The sequence below is a fragment of the Pocillopora damicornis genome, chromosome 2, assembly GCF_964200805.1.
Source record: "Pocillopora damicornis chromosome 2, jaPocDami1.2, whole genome shotgun sequence".
NCBI classification, from domain to species: Eukaryota; Metazoa; Cnidaria; class Anthozoa; order Scleractinia; family Pocilloporidae; genus Pocillopora; species Pocillopora damicornis.
In genome coordinates this window covers 8796969-8816077 of record NC_142671.1, presented here as the reverse complement: position 1 = coordinate 8816077, position 19109 = coordinate 8796969, and the positions used below count along the sequence as shown (strand labels likewise).

The window sequence follows — 19109 nt, the reverse complement described above, 5'->3', positions numbered from 1 at the left end:
TGAAGTAAGTTATTGTTTCAGCTGTTTAATCATGGCTGCATATAATTTTTATTTTTGGAAGAACACATATTAAAGGCTATGACTGTATTCTAGTCAGCCAGTGAGACTCAAGGACATTGCACAATGCATGAAGTTTGGATGTCAATGAGGAAAACAGTGTCATGAAACAAATGTTACTCTCTTGACTGTTTGACAGGTTTCTACACATGGATGTTGCTCCCAGCAGCCATCATGGGCCTTGTTTGTGTGATTTATGGACTTGTCAGACAGGAGTCTTACATTCCTGTGTAAGTGATGAGTTTGGCAAGGCCTATATGTGCATTCTATCATATGCAAAGGCCTTATATTCGTATCAGCCGTGAAATGGGCTCATTGAGGACTGGGAATCTTAAAGTATTATATAAAGTTGTCGTGAAATGGAACAAAAGAAAAATATACTTGGTGATACATTCACATGTGCTATTTTACATAACTTTCACTATAATGTGCATCCAGTGTTTACTATTACTGCCAGTGGTAAGCGTTAACAGTATTGCAATCAGTGGTTTTATACTGAAAAAACGCAAGTCAGAGAACCAACTTTTTTTTATTTTTGTGTAAACGTGGCTTTCAGACACATAAAACCAACTGTATGTATGTATCTTTTACTTTAGGAAAGACATCTGTGATACGTCTAAGAACTTTCCCATGTGCCCTCGCTGTGACAAACGCTGTCCCTACTGGCCTTTATCGGACACATGCATCTATTCAAAGGTGACTTAAAGAACATTTTCACCTCTTACTTCAAGTTCCTTCTTTTCTTCTTCCTCGACTTCTTTGCTAAACTTCTTTAAAGGTCGCTATTTGGCGACTTAACCAAATTTGCCATTCTCTTCACAGTCAACCATACAATTCCTATATTGTTTGTTCAGAGAATTTAGTATTGGAACAACTAGTTATCCCCAAATTGATATTTTTCTTTATTATTATCACTTATCTGGTTGATATTATATTGATATTGTAAGGAAAAATTCTGTCTTGGTCACTCATGGGAGTTAAAGCGTTAAAATCACGAAATGTTTGCCAGAAATGGAGAAAGAAAGGAAGAAAGCAGAGAAAGAAATTTTGTGCAACATTGAATTTAAGCACCACAGTTTCTTCCTGCTGACCATGATGACCAAATGACCCCAGTGTGAGGCCCTGTGTCCCATTAATAATTGATGTTGCCCCTTGTTAAAGGGGCTACACGTAGCATAAACCATGAATTTGGAGACAATTCATAGTGATTAACACATTATTTTGCTGGGAAATATTCATCTTTGTAGTTCGTTTTTCAGAAGTTATCTATCCAGTTTTATCGTCTACATGTACTTAAATGCCCTCTTTGATTCTCTTCAGGTGGCTTACGTTTTTGACAATGAGTTTACTGTGGTTTTTGCCATTTTTATGTCGATTTGGGGTGAGACGTTTTTTTATTTTTAAGAATAATTGCTTGTGTAATAAACTGTGTCAGACATCGAGGCTCTATTGTTGACAGCTATAAAGCTGTGTGTGGCCATTATATTGAGTTGTTGGGCGAGATGATTCACTCTGAGAATGCTAATCTCTCCACGCGGGAGTATATACTTATTGGCAACGCTGAATAGTCAAAGAAACTTGACAGAATGTTTGGGCAACTTGTACTGAACCATCCCGTTCAAGAGTTGAAAAAATAGCTAATGGATTGATTACCGAACATTTCATAAATAGGATCATTTTGTCTGTGACTTTCACAGAAAGGAAACTTTGATTTTCTTTCAGGGTCGTAATGTTAATGCAATACTTTGCTGATGATCATGTGTGTATTTGTTACACAGCCACCATGTTTCTTGAGTTTTGGAAGAGGCGGCAGGCAGAGATTGCTTACGAATGGGATCTATTGGGATATGAGGACGAAGAGGTACGACATTAATTAATCAATCAATGTATTTATTTATGACTTTTGTTAAGTATTTGTAAGAAGGCAAAGATTAGGCTTGGCAAGGTAAGCTTATGCCGTTTAGGATTTATCCAGGAACAAAAAACCACACTACTTACTTCTCCGTGTCGATTTTTCTTTCGTTTTGTGAATGGTGCTTTAAATGTAAACGTTTTTGTTGATCTTGTTGCATGTTATAAGCAATTAATATTAATCTCACGAATCTCTGAACTGTGTTCGTTTGAACTCGAGGTACAGTTTATTATTTAAAAAGACTCGCAAAAACTTGACCGTCAGTCCTGTTCAGTGTGTTTTTCATTTGACCATCTTTCCATAAATGTACAAACTCCAATTCATTATTCTGTTTTAGGAACAACCTCCTCCGAGTACGGGGCAGTAGCGAGGAAGACCCGTTTGAACCCCATCACGAAAGTGGAAGAACCTTTCATATTGCTTGGGAGGAAAGTGCCCAGATTTATTTGTAGTTTCAGTTTCATCATCTTCATGGTAAGAACTGGATAATGTTTAATAAGGCTCAATGTGATTTTGGCCAGGTTTAAACCGAGATAATGCAGCAGTTTCACCAGCGCCTCCCAACGGCATCGATGTGCATTACTACCTTACTGCTTTGTTTCCTTCCTTCCTTCCTTCCCTCCCTCCCTTCCTCGCCCTCTCCCTCTTTTGGGTGAGTGTCCATTCCGTGCACCGGTTTGTTGGTGTTGCGTTGACAGGTGCCTAGAGGTTGTCTGCGGCTTGATTGCTGGGAGATTGCTTCCCTCCTATGGTGTCAACTGTTCGCATCCACCCACCAACCCACCACCTTGATACTATTGGGCGTCGCTACTCGGACGAGGCGAAACGCTCATATTACTGCAACAATTTGACCTTTTCAAATCTAGATTTACCTGAATTCTGTGGCCCTGGCGTCTTTTACAAGCTAGTTATAACCGACAGAAAAACTGGCTTTTGGTCACCGGTATGGCTCATAGTGTTTTAGTAAAGAGTATAAGAGGTGCAACAGCGAAGCTCTGAATTTTGATCTATAGTATTATGGTCTTTGTATCGCAGCTGGCGCTTGTCGTCATCGCCGTGTTTGCTGTTGTAGTATACCGTGTTGCAGTATACGCGGTGTTAGCCGCAAGCAGCGACTACAACATGGGAGCTGTAAACATGGCCACGTCCGGCACTGCAGCTCTCCTAAATCTCATTACCATCATGCTCCTCAACAAGGTACCCGCATAAACTTAACTTATTCTATGGAGACGGTACACAACTAGTAAACATCTTGAGGTAAATTTTTGTTGTCTGCCCTCTCATGTAGATGTTCGTTTGCGACTGTTATACAGCGATGGTTCCTACTTTAATATGCAGATATTAGTTAACCCTTTAACTCCCAGAAGTGATGAACATGTAACCTCTCAATCAGATCTTGGGAGTTAGAGGGTTAACAGTAGAAGTTGAGCGGATGGTTTTATACCTTGGAGTAAAGACTGATCATTTAGTGTGATCCTCTGGTGACTTCTTTTTGTTAATTACGTTATTTTATCTCCAGGTTTACGAAAAACTTGCTGAGATTTTGACACGATGGGGTACGTATGTAGAAAATGAATTCAGTAAACTTCATTCATGCTTTAAGCTATTGACCACTTTACTGATATTGAATCATCAATGCATCCGATATTTCAACTGACCTTAACCGTACTACTGTACTCGTGCACATTGTGGTCATTACACATTACATTTTAAATTCAAAATTAGTAGCCGAATCCTTCCGTACCTCTAAACTGCATTGGCATGCGGCGTCGAAAGCTAACAAAGTAGGATGCAATAAGGATAGGGTTAAATTCATCATCTGTTTTTATTTCAGAGATGCCTCGCACCCAGACGGAGCTTGAAGACATCTTTTCATTTAAGATGTACCTTTTCCAGTTTGTGAACTTCTATTCGTCACTCTTTTATATTGCGTTTTTTAAACTTAGGTGAGTTTATGTCATGAGTAACAATGGGAAAAAAGTTACTTAGAGTTCTCCTAAGAAAGAAAACTCAAAATCGTAGACATTTTCGATTGTCTGGGATGACTGACGACAAATCGGTTAAATCGAGAGCGCTTTTTTTTTTACTGACGCAACCCAGATTTTTGCGATGATCCGCGATTACTGAAGGTTAATGAAAACTCCTATTTTGAACTGTCGTTAGTTTTAATTTGCTACCATTCCTTGGCTCCTGTAGCCCCGAGTCCCAAATGAAGTGGTGTCTGTTCTATTTTTCGCCAACCATCAGACAATCGGAATGTCTACGATTTCGAGTTTCATTAATTAGAAAACTCTGGAATCATCGAGAAATATTGAAATCCCCGACTATCTATCCCGCCAGCCTTAAGTGTCATTGTTTTTCTCACGATTTAGGCTCTTCGAATGACATGCAGATCGTGATCTTCCCTCACCCATTTGCTGTTGCACGGTTCTGTTGTTGTCTTGTTTCTTTGTGATGCTGTGTTGTGATACTGACGATCAAAAACAACAACAGGAGAGCCGTGTTACAGCGAATCTTCGAAATGCGCTAAGCTGTTGAGAAACAACCCACCACATTGGAGCATAATGCTTCAGAAGGTGACTCGTATACACTCGACCTCATCACGTAAAGAAAACTTGCACTAAGCCATTGAAACGTCGCGATTCACATCGAAAGTAAAAACATCTTCAGAAAAATAGTTTTACATAATTACCAGTAGGAACTTTTATCTATTTACATAGAAGCGTTAAACACATTAAAAATTGTTTGGCATCACAGCGGTAGAATGAACGTATTGAATCATATTTTGAGAATATTTTCAACTGAAAATTATAAGTTATCTGTTTAGGGTGAGACAAAATTTTTTATGCATAATTTTAAAAATGGTACTGAACAGACCTACGGGGACAACAATTTTCGTCCCTCTGGAAGAAAGAACTGCGCTGACAAAAAAAATGTTTGTTTTCAGCCCTGGAAGGCCTGCAGAATTTAACAGGATATTTGGTTTTCGACAAGAAGAGGTAAGAAAAAGTATTCGATATGTAAAGCTTTTTTTTGTGACAGTTTAGGGTATTTAAAGCTGCATTGGGTTGATCAGACGGTACTGTCGTCAAAAATTTGCAAGAAAAGGAAGGGAAGATCGTCTTTAGACATTGTTTGTAATTGAAGTAAATAATGTTTTTCGCCTTTGGTCCCATTAGTTGGACCAGTTTAAAAAGGACGCGTTTGATTAGAATTTATATCGTAAGGGTGTATGTGATGTTCGTTAAATTTGACAATGCAAGGTTTGCCGACTTGGAAATAGTTGCTTTAACAATTTGAATCTTATTTTTGACTTTTTTACCTCCTTTGGACAATATTAGTTCATCTCAATCAGAAAATAGAGAGTAAAATAAGGCATAAAAGTAACTGAAAATATCTTTCAAACATAGAGCAGTTGTAAAGGAGAATTCTGAGTTCATTTTTATGTTGTTCTGGCAGTGTAATCCGGCAGGTTGTTTATTTGAGCTCTTGGTCCAGCTGGCAGTTATCATGGTTGGAAAGCAGATCTTCAATAATTTTATTGAAATAATCGTCCCGTAAGTAGCCCGTAAAGAGATGAGGTACATTTTTAACGTTCCCGCTTTTTGAGACTTCGTTGGACTTAAAGCAGGTTTTAGAAAATTACACATTTATGGACATTTACGTATTCTAATGTAATAACAGTTTACTGTTAACTAGGAGTATTTACGTTGTGCTCGATATACTTGGACAGTTTTGCAATACGACATACATATAGGTGTAATAGCTTATTGGAGAAGCACATTTATAGCGTAAGCGAAACACAGGTATAGTAATCAGAAAACCGGAATCGCTGAAAAAAAAAATCAGGGAATGTATTTGTATAGGTAATCACATGATTTCGAGTGCAATTTGGAATAAATAAGCACGAGTAAATTTTTTCAAAGACTAACAAAATTGCACGAGCCCGTAGGGCGAGTGCAATTTGTGGTCTTTGAAAAAATTAACAAGTGCTTATTTATTCCAAATTGCACGAGAAAAATCTTGGGATTACGTGTTAATAATAGACATGAAAAAATACGAGATGGCTTATCATAATTAAGCAGAAGCAAAGCGCGCGCATCAAGAGCAAAAATAATTTATTCAAACCGTGCGTTCGGTCAAAACAACAATGTACGATCAAAACAATAATATGCGATGATATCTTCACATCTTTAAGGCGCAAAAAAGTTCAGAGTCGGGCTAAACAGTTCAAGGAATTGTTCAGTCTGTGTCCGAATCACTTTCGATGAAATGGAATCGTCGTTTTCGAGGTTTAACCATGTTTGTTTTTAATTTCGGCGTTGGATCGCTCGAGCAAAGTGTTAAGCTGGGTCGGCTCGTAATTTTTTATTTCCTTGGAAATTCTCTTCTCTAAAAACCACTTTTTCCAGACCGAAACCAAAAACAGTGCTTTTTACAGTGTTTTCGTTGTCTGAGCTGTTTTCAGCTGCGGTGGCGAAAGAAAACCTACTTAAAAAGCAGGCCATTGTTTCGCTCGCAAATTTTCAAATTTTGTTGCGACATCGAAGGTTCTCATTTGATTGGCTATCTATGAGTTTCTTTGATTATTGACCAATCAGAATGTTTGATTTGTTACTTTCTTTGTACTGAATTAACCCTCTTCTGCACTGAATTAACCCTCTTCTGCACTGAATGAACTCTCTTCTGCACTGAATTGCCTGAAAACTGCATTTATCTTGACCAATCGGAACTGAGAAATTTTTCCATGTATATTATTATTGCGGGAAAATGCTCCAAACACATTTTACAGTGAAATAATACTTTTAATTGTTTAGTCCTGTAAAACAGTATTTCACAGGCCAAGTCACTCATTCTGTGAACGTTTTGGATTAATAATATTTTGACTCAAATTTCAAATGAGAGGGATGATCATTTGGGTAAGCACTCCTATTATTTCTTCTTCATCATCATCATCATCATCATCATCATCACCACCACCACCACCACCACCACCACCACCACAACCATCATTATCATCATCATCATCATCATCATCATCTTCATTAATATTATTATTACACCTTTTGCTGTTCATTTACGCAAAATGTACATTCATTTACGTCAACAGTTGAAACTATACGGCAAATATACATTCATTAGCACTTCCATGAAACTCATGAACGCGAACGAACTTTCAATAACGCTATTTCCATATGTATTAACATTCAATAGCATCAACGGATGAACAATTGCACCTTTGAACAATCAAACAGAACAAATATACTTTCAATCTCGCGTAATGGTTGATCATTAACACTAATAGAAAATCAATTGCATAGTATGACAATCAATTGCGTATTAGAGACATTCAATAATACAATTTGCATAGAGACGTACATTCAATTGCACCTTCATACAATCGTTTATTCGATATGGTCAATCATTAACGTGAACTGACAAACGTGTGTAGTAATAACAATCAACTAGGGAAAAAGAAATTTCAAAATTGTTCGATTACAGTGTACTGTAATGTAATGTTTTGTAATTATCCTTCAATTTCTTCATTATTTAAACATCTTGGAATGTACGTTTGCATAAATCTGTACCACTGTCCACATTTAGCAGCCGTGATGGTGCCTATGTTTCTTTGCAGGGCCTGAAGTAGCAATTGAGTGCGGAAGTTGCCTAACGCGGTTCCTTGTCGTCTTGCCTGTGCTCTGTTGTTCATCTGTTCTTGCTGCTCTGGACGGCTTATGTCCGCTTTTATGGCTGCTTTTAAGGCACTTATTTCTTGCTCTACAATGTTAAGAAACGGGCTGTATGGTGGTAGCTTTTTAAGCTCAGAATTAGGACCAGGAATGGCAGGATTGTTGTGGGCTGGTGCACCGTCATAAATGAAAATCACATGTTCATTTGGGTCGAGATTTAGCCTTGTCTGTGACTGGAAATCATTAAATCTTTGTCCATTCATTCCACCGAGAAACGAGTCCATTGGTGGGTGAAATTGCCAGTGCTACAGTAACATTTCTCCCTCGCTGACCACATACTTGTCGATATGCCCTCTCTCCCATCCTTGCTCGTCCGTGACTTCTTGCCGTCCAAATATTGTACCCACGCTCGTCTACGAAAAAACTATGATTCACTACAGCATGGCGCATCTTTATTCACATCTTCGAAGGCTTGAATAATTCTTTGACGCTGTTCAAGTAGGATTCTGTTTCTTGGTGGCATGATTTTCTCCGGTTATTTCTGTCCACTTGTTCATACAGCGTACTGTGTACTGAACATGTAAAATGTTCTTCATTTTATATCTGCTTCAGCAAAATATTGCGCAAAAAGGAACATAAAATTTAAATGATAATGTACATACTCTTGTATTTTTGTTCAGTATTATAAAATACATGTAACTACGATGAATGACACTAATGAATATTTTTTTCATCCTATTGTTTATTCGAAAAACACCAATGTTTGTCAGTTCACGTTGATGATTGACCATTTTGAATAAACGATTGTATGAAGGTGCAATTGAATGTACGTCTCTATGCAAATTGTATTATTGAATGTCTCTAATACGCAATTGATTGTCATACTATGCAATTGATTTTCTATTGGTGTTATTGATCAATCATTACGCGAGATTGAAAGTATATTTGTTATGTTTTATTGTCCAAAGGTGCAATTGTTCATCCGTTGATGCTATTGAATGTTAATAAATATGCAAATAGCGTTATTGAAAGTTCGTTCGCGTTCATGAATTTCATTGAAGTGCTAATGAATGTATATTTGCCGTATAGTTTCAACTGTTGACGTAAATGAATGTACATTTTGCGTAAATGAACAGCAAAAGGTGTATTATTATTATTGCTGTAGTTGATATCGTCACCATTATTATTATAATTATTATTATTATTATTATTATTATCACTATGGTCTCTTTTATTCCTGAAAATAGAGGATATTACATGGCCGCGCGAAGATAATTAATTCTGTTCGAGTGTTGGGAAATATTTCACGAGTGAGCGAAAAGAACGAGAGAAATATTTTTCAACGCGTGAAGAGAAATTTCGTAGCTCCAAGCGGCCTTGTAATAGTATAATCATAGTATCGGTATTGTTTCCACGTGTAAAGAGAAACATGTTATCTTCACGTATGAAGATATCATGCTTTCGCGCGAAAACTCACTTGGTATTTGACTGAGGTTTATATTATTATTATAATTATTTTCCACAGAAAGCTTCAGAACTGGTGGAGACGCCGTCAGAATATTGAAACCCCCGACTTGACCGAATACACACGTTGGGAACTGGACTATGACTTGACTCAGTATCCCGTGCACGGGTTGTTTTATGAATACCTTGAGATGGGTAAGAACTGCGCAGCTTGTACGGTTGAGCGAAGGAGATGGTTGAGATTTTACTGGTTAATTGAACTCTGTTTTGTTTTTTTGTTTTTTGTTTTTTTTGTTTTTGTTTTTTCCAGTGATCCAGTATGGCTTTGTGACACTATTTGTGGCCGCCTTTCCACTTGGACCGTTCTTTGCCCTCATCAATAACTTGTTGGAAATTCGTCTTGATGCTTACAAGTTTATCGTGGTTTTTCAGCGCCCAATGGCAGCTCGTGCGCAGGATATAGGTATGCGTTATATACAAAAAGAGGGCCGATTATTTTTGTTGGTCTTAAACATTTTTTATTAATTGAAATTCTATTTAGGAACTACCAAATTGAAGACTTGCAAATTCAAGCGGACAGACAATGATTTAGCGTATTCTACAACGACCGCTCATTTTGCTTGAAAACAGTTTGTATTCAAAAGAACTTGAGCAATAGTATTGCTTCATTAATCGTACGTGCTGCATGCTGCGGTTCGAGTCACTTTAGTTGAAGGAAGCATACTTGAATAATTTGAATCAGCGATTTAAAGAGCAGAATACAACAGAGAGTTATCTCTTTGTTCTACCTGTTGTCAAAGGTGAAAAACATGTCGTACTCGGCGTTTTGATTTAAAACCAAAGAGAACTTATTGTAAGGAAAGCCACAATGTATAATCACGGTAACTTGTTTTTTTCTTACCCTTTTTGTTAGGGCTTTGTGATTGCCTTTGTTTCCGAATTCGTCCCCAGACTGTATTACACCCTAGGTGAACACAACGACAGCTTGGAAGGATTTGTAAACCACACCTTGTCGTGTGTTGCGGTGGATGATTTTCCTGAGTCTGAGAGACCTTCTGGAGCTGCTGCTGTTGAGTTCCCCCTAAGAATTAACAGTTGTAGGTTTAATTTATCTACCTGCAGGTAAAATAACAAGGAGGGTTCTATTTTATGGTTTAGTTCTTGCAGAAAAAAGAATCGCCTTTACTGATTAGTGTACTGATTCATTAATTTGTCAAAGCTTGCTGGACGCTTGGTGACACTATTGTAAGAATCATAAGTCATCCATTATAACTCAAGTTTTAAAGGTCTTGTGTGCTTGCATTTTAGATTCCGAGGGTATTATGAACGACCAAAAATTACAATACTCAACACGACCCTTCCAAATCCGAATGCTTACAAGTTCTCGACAGCCTATTGGCATATTTTGGCGGCCAAGCTGTTTTTTGTAGTTGCCTTTCTGGTGAGTTTGTGTCCACTTTTAATTGTGGGACGCTCGTTATGATGCACCTGATGGAGTATTTTCCTACAAATAGAATTGTTGGTGGAGATTACTGCAGTAATGTTGTAAAAAGAAGATTCCACCCTATCTGTGTTCCTCTCTGTTTCCTAGTTGATCCTTGTAGCAGTTCTGTGAAACATTTAAAATTGAGCAACCAAAACAAAAAAAAAAGGGTTCAGTTGAAGAAACTTACCTACCATCTAATATTTTTTCTTGTGTTTGGCTGATCGTCTTATTTATTTTGTTATTTTGCGCAGCACATCGTGTTCGGTATGACGGCAATCTTGGCTTGGATTATCCCCGATGTTCCGAAGGAAGTTGACAATCAAGTCAAGAGAGAGAACTTTCTTGCCCGCGAAGCCTTACGGTCAGCAGATCAACAAGATTCTGTCTCTCCAGTCCCTAGGGAAAATTCGCGCAGCCAGGATGAAATGTTGTGAAATGTTGTAGAATGTCGTGTTTTGACAGAAATTATCTCGTAGCCAACGACTTGTAGCTGATATCGGTATAGGTAGTTAAATCTGATAATACCACCGTCGCATATTTTGAATAATGTCTTGTAGTAAACGTAAGGCAAAGTTAGAAAATCTTCACCAAAAGCCAGTGTTTTACATAGAATAAAGGGGTACGTTTTTAAAGAAACTGTGGTGCTGCGTCGGTGGGAGAGTATAGCAGGTAATTTAGTGTTAACAACTGAGTTGAAAACGTAAATTGGCCACCGTAAAGAGTAAAAAAACTGACATTTCGAGCGTTAGTCTTTCGCCAGAGCGATGGCGAAGGGCTAACGCTCGAAACGTCAGCTTTTTTACTCTTTACGGTGGCCACCCCTTTTGTTCCGACAGACGGTCCACAAATAAACTCCTTACTTTTGCTTCTACCTCATTGCAAATCAGATGGTAGTGTGTTGACTTCATCACTTTTTGTGTTATAAATTAATTACCCAACGAATTCATTTCTAGAAGGCAAAGTAACTTAAACTCTCTCGACGTTTTTATTGATAATCAGGTGGTTTAACAGCGTTGCTTACTTGACTCACGATTACAATTTCATTGTCCGTACATCTTTAAGCCTCTCTGCTGTTTGTTTGTTACAAACGTTTTCACCTTGTTTCAGGAATGTATGTTACTTTTCCAGAGACGGCTTCTAATCCGTGCTACAAAATTGTTCTAAAACCTGATCTTTTTTTCACTGAAAGCAAAAGCAATACATGAAATTTTATTTGACGAGAGAGAAGATTAAAATAGACCAGTATAAAGAAACACGGAAACATGCAAGAAAAAGGACTTCAACCGACTCCTACCAACATATTGTGTACACATGTTGCAAATGCTAAATGCTATCGTAACTTCTGAGTAAAACAAGAGATAAATACGTGTTTAGGTATCTTTTCTTTCAGCGAGTGAGTTTTTTTTTTTTTTTTTTACAATTTTACCGAACTAGTTCACCATAGTCTTTACGATCTCGTGGAGTAACTGAACTTTTTTTCTGCTTAGTTTTGCTGTCTTTTCTTTCCATCTGCTTATTCCTGCTCGAAACTACAAATCTAAGTGCTACATAGAACATTTATCATGATATTTTAGTTAAGTCACTGCCTGTGTCATATCAAGTAGTTTACTGCTCTGGTTTTGCTGGGACGTTTTTGCTCTCATCATCCTCACCCATTGTGTTTCGGTATTCTTTAGCTTCCTCAAATGTTTCTTTAGAGAGAGCAGATGGTTCATCTGGAGCGATCTTACGTTCCTCTTCTTCTTCCTTTTCTTCGTCTTCTTCTTCTTCTTCTTCCTTTTCCTCTTCTTCTTCTTTCTCTTCTTCTTTTTCTTCTACTTTCTCTTCTTCTTCTTCTTCTTCCTTTTCCTCTTCTTCTTCTTTTTCTTCTTCTTCTTCATCTTCTTCTTCTTCTTCTTTTTCTTCTTCTTTCTCTTCTTCTTCTTCTTCTTCTTCTTCTTCTTCCTTTTCCTCTTCTTCTTCTTTTTCTTCTTCTTCTCCCTTGTTGTCTTCGTGTTCATTAGCTTCTTCGCTGGTTTCCTTCAAAGGAGTTGATGGTCGGTCCGAGGTAGTTCGATCATCTCTGTCACTACTTTTGGTTTCAAATTCAACGGCCTCTTTTTCTTTTGTACCCTCAAAGGAAGTTGATGGTTGTTCTATGGAAGCTGCCTCTTGTCCTTCCTTGTCCTGTTCAGAATCCTGCTTTTGTTCTGATTTGAAACAGAAGGAAACAAAACCTTGATATTTGTTAATCGGTAAGTTGATTGATAACTCAATCAGTTAGACAATTGGTTAATTTGGTATTATCAACTGAGTTGAAAACGTAAGTAGGCCACCGTAAAGAGTTTTAAGGCTGACGTTTCGAGCGTTAGCCCCTCGTCAGAGGGATTGGTCAGTCTGTCAGTCAGCCAGTCAGTCAGTCAGTCGGTCGGTTAGACAGTCTGCCTGACGGCCCCTCAGTCGGTCATTCAAACAATCAGTCAGTTAATCAGTTTAACGGTCTGTTAGTCAGTCTGTCAGTCAGTACGTCACTCAGTCTGTCAGTCAGTCTGACAGTCAGTCCGCCTGACAGTCAGTCCGTCTGACAGTAAGTGAGTCAGTCTGTCCGTCTTCGTTTTTCAGACAGTCATGAATTTTATTAGTTAATCAGACAGTCAGTCAGTCGGTCCGACTGTCTGTCAGTCAAGTGGCCAGTCAGGCGGAGTTTATCAGTTGTAGGTCGGTCATCTAATTTCAATTAGTGGATTGGCAAATTAATAAACTATTTTGACAACGAAAGGCTCCTGAAAAACAGAGTTAATTCATGTTATCTTTGGAACTGATGCTTGAAAATTGATGGAAAAACAATTCGATATCATTTGGACGCATGAACATAACGTTCATAAAAAGCTTTCAGGGAAAACAAAACAAAGTGAAGTGAATTTAAGGAATAGAAAAAGCGACAAAAAAATAGCTGAGGAAAATAAAAGTAAAAATATAAGTAGTTGCACTAAAAACTACAAAGGTGGCTTTGGCGTAAATTAAAAAGATAAAAGCTAAGAAGTAGCGATGACTTATGAACCGCTTTAAAACTGATTTGGTACAATGAAAACTTTACCTTTTCCATAAGTCGTAGTTTGGACTGCATTATCTCGTGGTCCTTTGTATGGATGAACTGAAATGGAAAAAAAACAGATTAAGATTAGTGTTTTCGTTAGCAATCAATGTATTAGCTCCGAATGAGAATATTAATGACATTAAGATTTCATTTCTATGACAGAGATTAACAAAGTGAGCATCCAAGCACCTCTTTCTATGGAGAAATGATGGCCCCTCAGATCCTTTTCTTGATAGAAGTCTAAGCGCAATGCTTTCGGGGTCCTCTCCCACTAAGAGTTACTATTTTCTGAAAGAGCATTCAAGGGTCTGTCCTTTGATACAGACTCTCAGAGAACGACTCACCTTCCACAACAACCATTTGTAAATTTCCTCCGTTGCCCTCATCTTCGTCTTTTTCTGCTTGAACAACAAAATGGTATCAAATTATCCAACAGGAATATTCTTAAATGTTCACAGTACATAATCCCTTATCCAACGCTAACTGAAAAAACTTATATTGACGATCGAGTGTGAAAATGTGTCACATTAAGCAGTCAAACAAAAATAAAATTGCTTTAAATAAGCACCTTCTCCGCCAATCAACAAATGTAGCTTTAAATATCGAACACAGCAAATAAGTGACATCTACTTCATGATAACAGTTATACTTGTGTGTTTATTTCATAACTGTTCCAACACATTTAAGCTCGGCTAAAGTAAGGTCCAATCCATTCTCTACCCTATTGGCCCACGAGGCAACGAAGTTTATCCGGGTTTTCTTTGCATGCAACGACCATTCTTATTCATCGTAGGTCATCCCCCCCCCCCCCCGTTTCCCACTCTCCTACAATATTCGTCGAGTTTCGTCAATTAAAAAAGCCAAAACAAATTGTGAATTAGGTTTTGTACGACAAAAAAAAAGTAAGCTGATCAACAGACGAAAAAACCTTTTTTAGAAGTCCACGTTCAAAGATCAAATAATGCATATCCATCTTTTTAATTCCAAGGACTTAATTGCGATTCTTAAGACAATGTTGGATCTTGTTTGTTGTAATACCTGCTTGAGCCGGCAGCACATGTTCTTCCTCGTTAACTTGGCCTACACCTAACAGAAAATGAATCATTTGTTTTTCTTTCTTTATTGCTTTTGCAAATCATTAATGGGAGTTCTTCTTCAAGTTCTTCCAATATCGTTAAGGACAAAACAGATAAAGGTGTTAACGGCTAATTTGAATTGGTTACCAGTGGTTTCGTACCGACCCACGGTCGTTTCATACCCGGTCGATTCGTACCCAGTCAGTTGAGTTGTTTAGTACCAATACTAATAAAGTATGCTGTTAATGTCAAGTATGTTTAAAGTGAGGTCTCTTATTTTAAATAGCGATACAACCTGTGCAAAACAAGTTTTGTTAATGTGACATCAGTTCTTGCCACACGACCACCAAAGGTATATTGAATAAATCAATAAAGCTATAAAGAAAATTAAAGAATAAAAAGTTTTCATTTTGGCCCTTCATCCATTATTTTGAAATAGATCAGCTTCCTAACTAATTTATCTTGTATTCATATATTAATTTTTTCTGGTTTGTCGGGATAAATACCAAAGATCAATTTAACAGAAATTACCTTGCTCCGGATCTGCTTGTCCAAGTTGCACCATTTCTAGCATTCCATTGTCTCCTTGTTCCTGATCTACACCAATCAACATACATGTATAATAAATATTCATATTCATACATGTATACATGTAAATATATATATATATATATATATATATATGTATGCTCATATGATCTAAGATCTTGTGAATACTCTAAAGTGACCTTAGATAAGTTCTTATTATATTTAGTGAGCTTTTCCATTGATGTGATGATATGAATAAGTTTCTAATTCCATTAATTGCACTGAGCTATATTATTTTCAGGCAAACTAATATGAGTTTTTATTTCCTATCACAAAAATAAGATACCTTCCCACCTATAGAGTGACTAAAGAAAACGGTAAACCTTACCTTGATGATCTTGCTGCTTTTTACAGCAAGAGAAAAAGCTACGTACATGGTTCATCAAAATTCGCAGTTTTGGTCGCAATATGCCCTGCACCTGTTTGGGTAATGCAAAGCGAATATTTCATTAAATCTGTAAAATTTAAGAGAGAATATGATAGAGAGTTTACAAACGTAACTTTCATAAACAATGTTAAAGCTGATCATACGCTCAAGTAGCTTTCAGAAATTTCATGTGCAAATTTTTTTCAATGATAGTTTTCAAGGAGCGGGAAATTTTTGGGTGAGAGGAATCATTTTGAAATTAAATGTGACAGCCGTGTTCATATGCAATTGAAACATTTGATAAGCCACCTACTTCTTTTTTCTTATGAACGAATTCACTCATTGGACGATAATTCCACGATAAGGTTTTTCCTAGGAAGCCTACGACGTATATCTTTCATTATCTACTTTTAAGCATTCTGCGAGGATACGTAATTAACGCATAAACACGATGGAGAAATCCGTCGCGACCGATTGCATTGTACTACTGTACGTCCCTGTCTTACCTGAGGCGTTGATAAGGTGTAGATGATCGGATTCAAGGCTGAGTTAATTGGCAGCACAAACACGGCGATCCAGGCAGGAAGATCGCCTCGGGGACTGTAATCTTTTTCAGCCAAAGACCTGATGCCCATGACTATTATCGGCATCCAACAGGCGCAATCTGTGAGAATGATAAAGAAGACTCTTTTGGCCAATGCTCTCTCCCTTCTGGCACTTGCATTCTTCTTTCTTGCCTGCACCTCTCGTCTGGTTCCCTTCTTTGCGAGCTGACGGCTGGAGAGATAACTTTTAAGAAAGATTGCGACATAAGCTACCGTCATGAACAGGAAGAGGAGGAAGTTTAACCCAACGAAGATGGCAATGGAGAACTCCCAACCAGCTGGAAACCTGTTGGAAAGTTGCAGTGGGAGGCACACAACGGATCGTCCGTAGTAGGCAGGGCGCTCTAGGGCGTCATAAAAGTAGCTAATGCCACTGAGGGGAAGGAATGCGATGATAAAACCAAGGACCCAAATAATCGCGCACAGAATGTGTGCCTTCCTGGGAGTCAGCCCTCTGCCATGGTATGGGAAAACGATGTTCTTCAGCCTGTCAGCAGAGATTAGGGCAAGTACCATTACAGAGACCTCACTGGACAGCACTGAGATCGCACCTGTGACCTGACACGACAAACTGGATCGCCACTGGAAGTCATGCAGATAGTAACTTCCCGACCATAACAGGTCTTTGGCACCTAAGGTGACCAAGTAAACGCCCATCAAGCAATCCCCAACCGCTAAGTGCATTAACATGATAAGCTGGACTATGTTTCTCTCTTTAAAGATCAGACGCCATACAATTACGAACACAGCACCAAGCAGAGAAAGGATTCCGATTGCCCAGATACTTTTACGTGGGGCTGAGTCGCGAAACATGCTCTCGCAACTGGCGAAGCTGTCGTCGTATAAAGAGGTACATTGGGCGTCTTCTTTCGTCAGATGACAACACATAACACTGGTGTCCACTATCCTGTAATCCACAATGTAGAAGTAAAAATGCAAAAGATATGTTGTCATTCACTCAGGGATGTATAATCAAAATGTGGGGTATAGCTTATTTTGCAGGTCACTATTGGCTCAATCTACGAATAGTGAATATAACGGTCCTTGAGGCACCAAACTTTCTGCTGATTTTGAAGCCAGGTGAGGTAGACTGTGATTATATGGGGCCTCAAAAAGGAAAAAGGAAACCTTGTACTTGCAAAAGATTGTAACTTCAACAAGAATCTCTGTATAACTACAAGTTGTCAGTAGGTTCAACCGACCTAAACCAGCTAAATATTTGCGGAGCGTGTGGATGTTGAATACGAAATCTTACGATTCCCCCCCGGCCCCCCTCCACCCTTTCAAAAAATCTCAAATAATGCGGGATGGAGGGCCTGAACTCAGGATTTTTGAATGACAAGTCCAACGCTAATGAAACATAATATAATATGATATTGTACGTTTCACTGACCACGGAGAAAAACTTACACTTTCATGATGTCCTTCATTCCATCGAAAAACCCGTTAGGAAGCTCAGACATTTGGTTTTTTTGCATATTCCTAAAAATACCATCTACCATCGATAAATAGGTATGGATAAAAAATTGAAACTGCACCGTGATGTCAAAATACGTGCCACCTTGTTGCGTGTTTAAATTATGTTTAAACGCCGTGAAGTCTCATCATTTTTTATAGCCCAGCGTCCCTGGATTTCAGTCTAATTGCTAACCAAGGTCAATCTCGAAACAAACCATAAGGTTTGCGTAAACTGGCAATCCCGGTTTCTTTAAAGGGGCCCCTCGCTCTGTACTCGCAATAAATACCGGTAATCTTTTCTTAAAAATAAGCTGTACTATTGTACCAGCGACATATTAACTGCAGTAGGATAATATTCCCTGGAATTCAAGCAGTTTAGTCGTTAACTCTTTCATTCCCAAGATCACATTAATCATGCTGCCTTCCATTCAGTCCTTATATTGTCAGTTTGGAGAACTTGGTGTTGGTTCAAAAAATAATCCCCTTACTGATGTTTTCCCTATTGTATTAATATTGTAGGGAGAAATGCTTTCTTGGTCACTCGTTGGAGTTAAAGGGTTAAAAAGGCTTTTCAGGATCTTCTTGTAGGGGAATCGACAGCAACAACAACTGAAAACAGAGTAATTACGGTTTCTCTGTATTTTTGCAAAAAATATAAGGCTAACGCTAGAACACCATGTTCTTATTTCATGATTTTCAATTCAGAAATGTTTTTCTTTACAGGACGTCATTGTTATAAACCAATTTTCATTTTTAGTAAGCCCAGTAAGATCCAGTGGGCTCTAAGATATGATGTGGTGGTCTAATGATAAATTTAATCAGTGGCTATATACTCACAAAATAACCAATTTTGGAAGGTCATTAAAGTTTTCGTTGGTGACAATGGGAATCTTGTTATCAGAAATATTGCTGCGGAGAAAAAAAAAGTCTGCGTTAGGAAGTAAAAAATCACAACTTTAATATCCACCGTAATACGAGGCTAGGACAATTGCTCACGGGAAAGTCTTGTGTGGCGTCATGTGTTGTGGATCATTTGTCATAGTGTGAATTAGTAAAGAGTGGTTTTGCATGGTATGACGAGAATGTTGAGGTGTGGCGTGGCGCGGTATGACATGGTAAAGTGTGAAGTGATGTGCTATGGTGTCCTTTTGATGATACAGTGTGCTCTGGTGTTGTATGACGTGGAAAAGTGTGATATGATGTGCTGCGGTGTTCGTTTTCATGATATGGTGTGCTGTGGTCTGGTATGACATGATAAATATATGTTATTTGCCGGCTGGGAGGTCCGTATGGTGAAAAACTGTGACCGAGGTCTTGAAAATACTGCCCG

The 19109-nt window shown here is 38.2% G+C and overlaps 3 protein-coding genes and 1 pseudogene across 4 annotated transcripts in view; 1 reads left to right on the top strand and 3 right to left on the bottom strand.

Moving 5' to 3' along the window:
* Positions 1-19109, bottom strand: part of LOC149049776 (uncharacterized) — a 180470-nt gene that overhangs the window by 144547 nt on the left and 16814 nt on the right. The gene's annotated exons all lie outside the window — the stretch shown is intronic.
* LOC149049780 (anoctamin-4-like) lies at positions 197-11492 on the top strand (annotated as a pseudogene). The gene is made up of 15 exons (XR_016183385.1): positions 197-287; positions 654-753; positions 1378-1438; positions 1836-1918; positions 2307-2443; positions 3005-3166; positions 3489-3525; positions 3804-3915; positions 4917-4968; positions 5429-5526; positions 9185-9318; positions 9434-9636; positions 10037-10245; positions 10432-10564; positions 10861-11492. The product of XR_016183385.1 is annotated as an anoctamin-4-like (transcript).
* LOC149049781 (uncharacterized) lies at positions 7420-8072 on the bottom strand. Its single transcript, XM_089195322.1, has one exon. The coding sequence runs from the start codon at positions 7941-7943 to the stop codon at positions 7497-7499; it is 447 nt and encodes a 148-aa protein (XP_089051448.1). The 5' UTR covers positions 7944-8072; the 3' UTR covers positions 7420-7496.
* On the bottom strand, positions 12215-18678 carry LOC149049779 (G protein-coupled receptor GRL101-like). The gene is made up of 10 exons (XM_089197404.1): positions 18617-18678; positions 17732-17803; positions 16223-17228; positions 15678-15768; positions 15293-15358; positions 14724-14771; positions 14030-14083; positions 13686-13742; positions 12721-12798; positions 12215-12300 (listed from the first exon to the last, which is right to left on the bottom strand). The coding sequence occupies exons 2-10, from the start codon at positions 17797-17799 to the stop codon at positions 12215-12217; spliced, it is 1554 nt and encodes a 517-aa protein (XP_089053530.1). The 5' UTR covers positions 17800-17803; positions 18617-18678.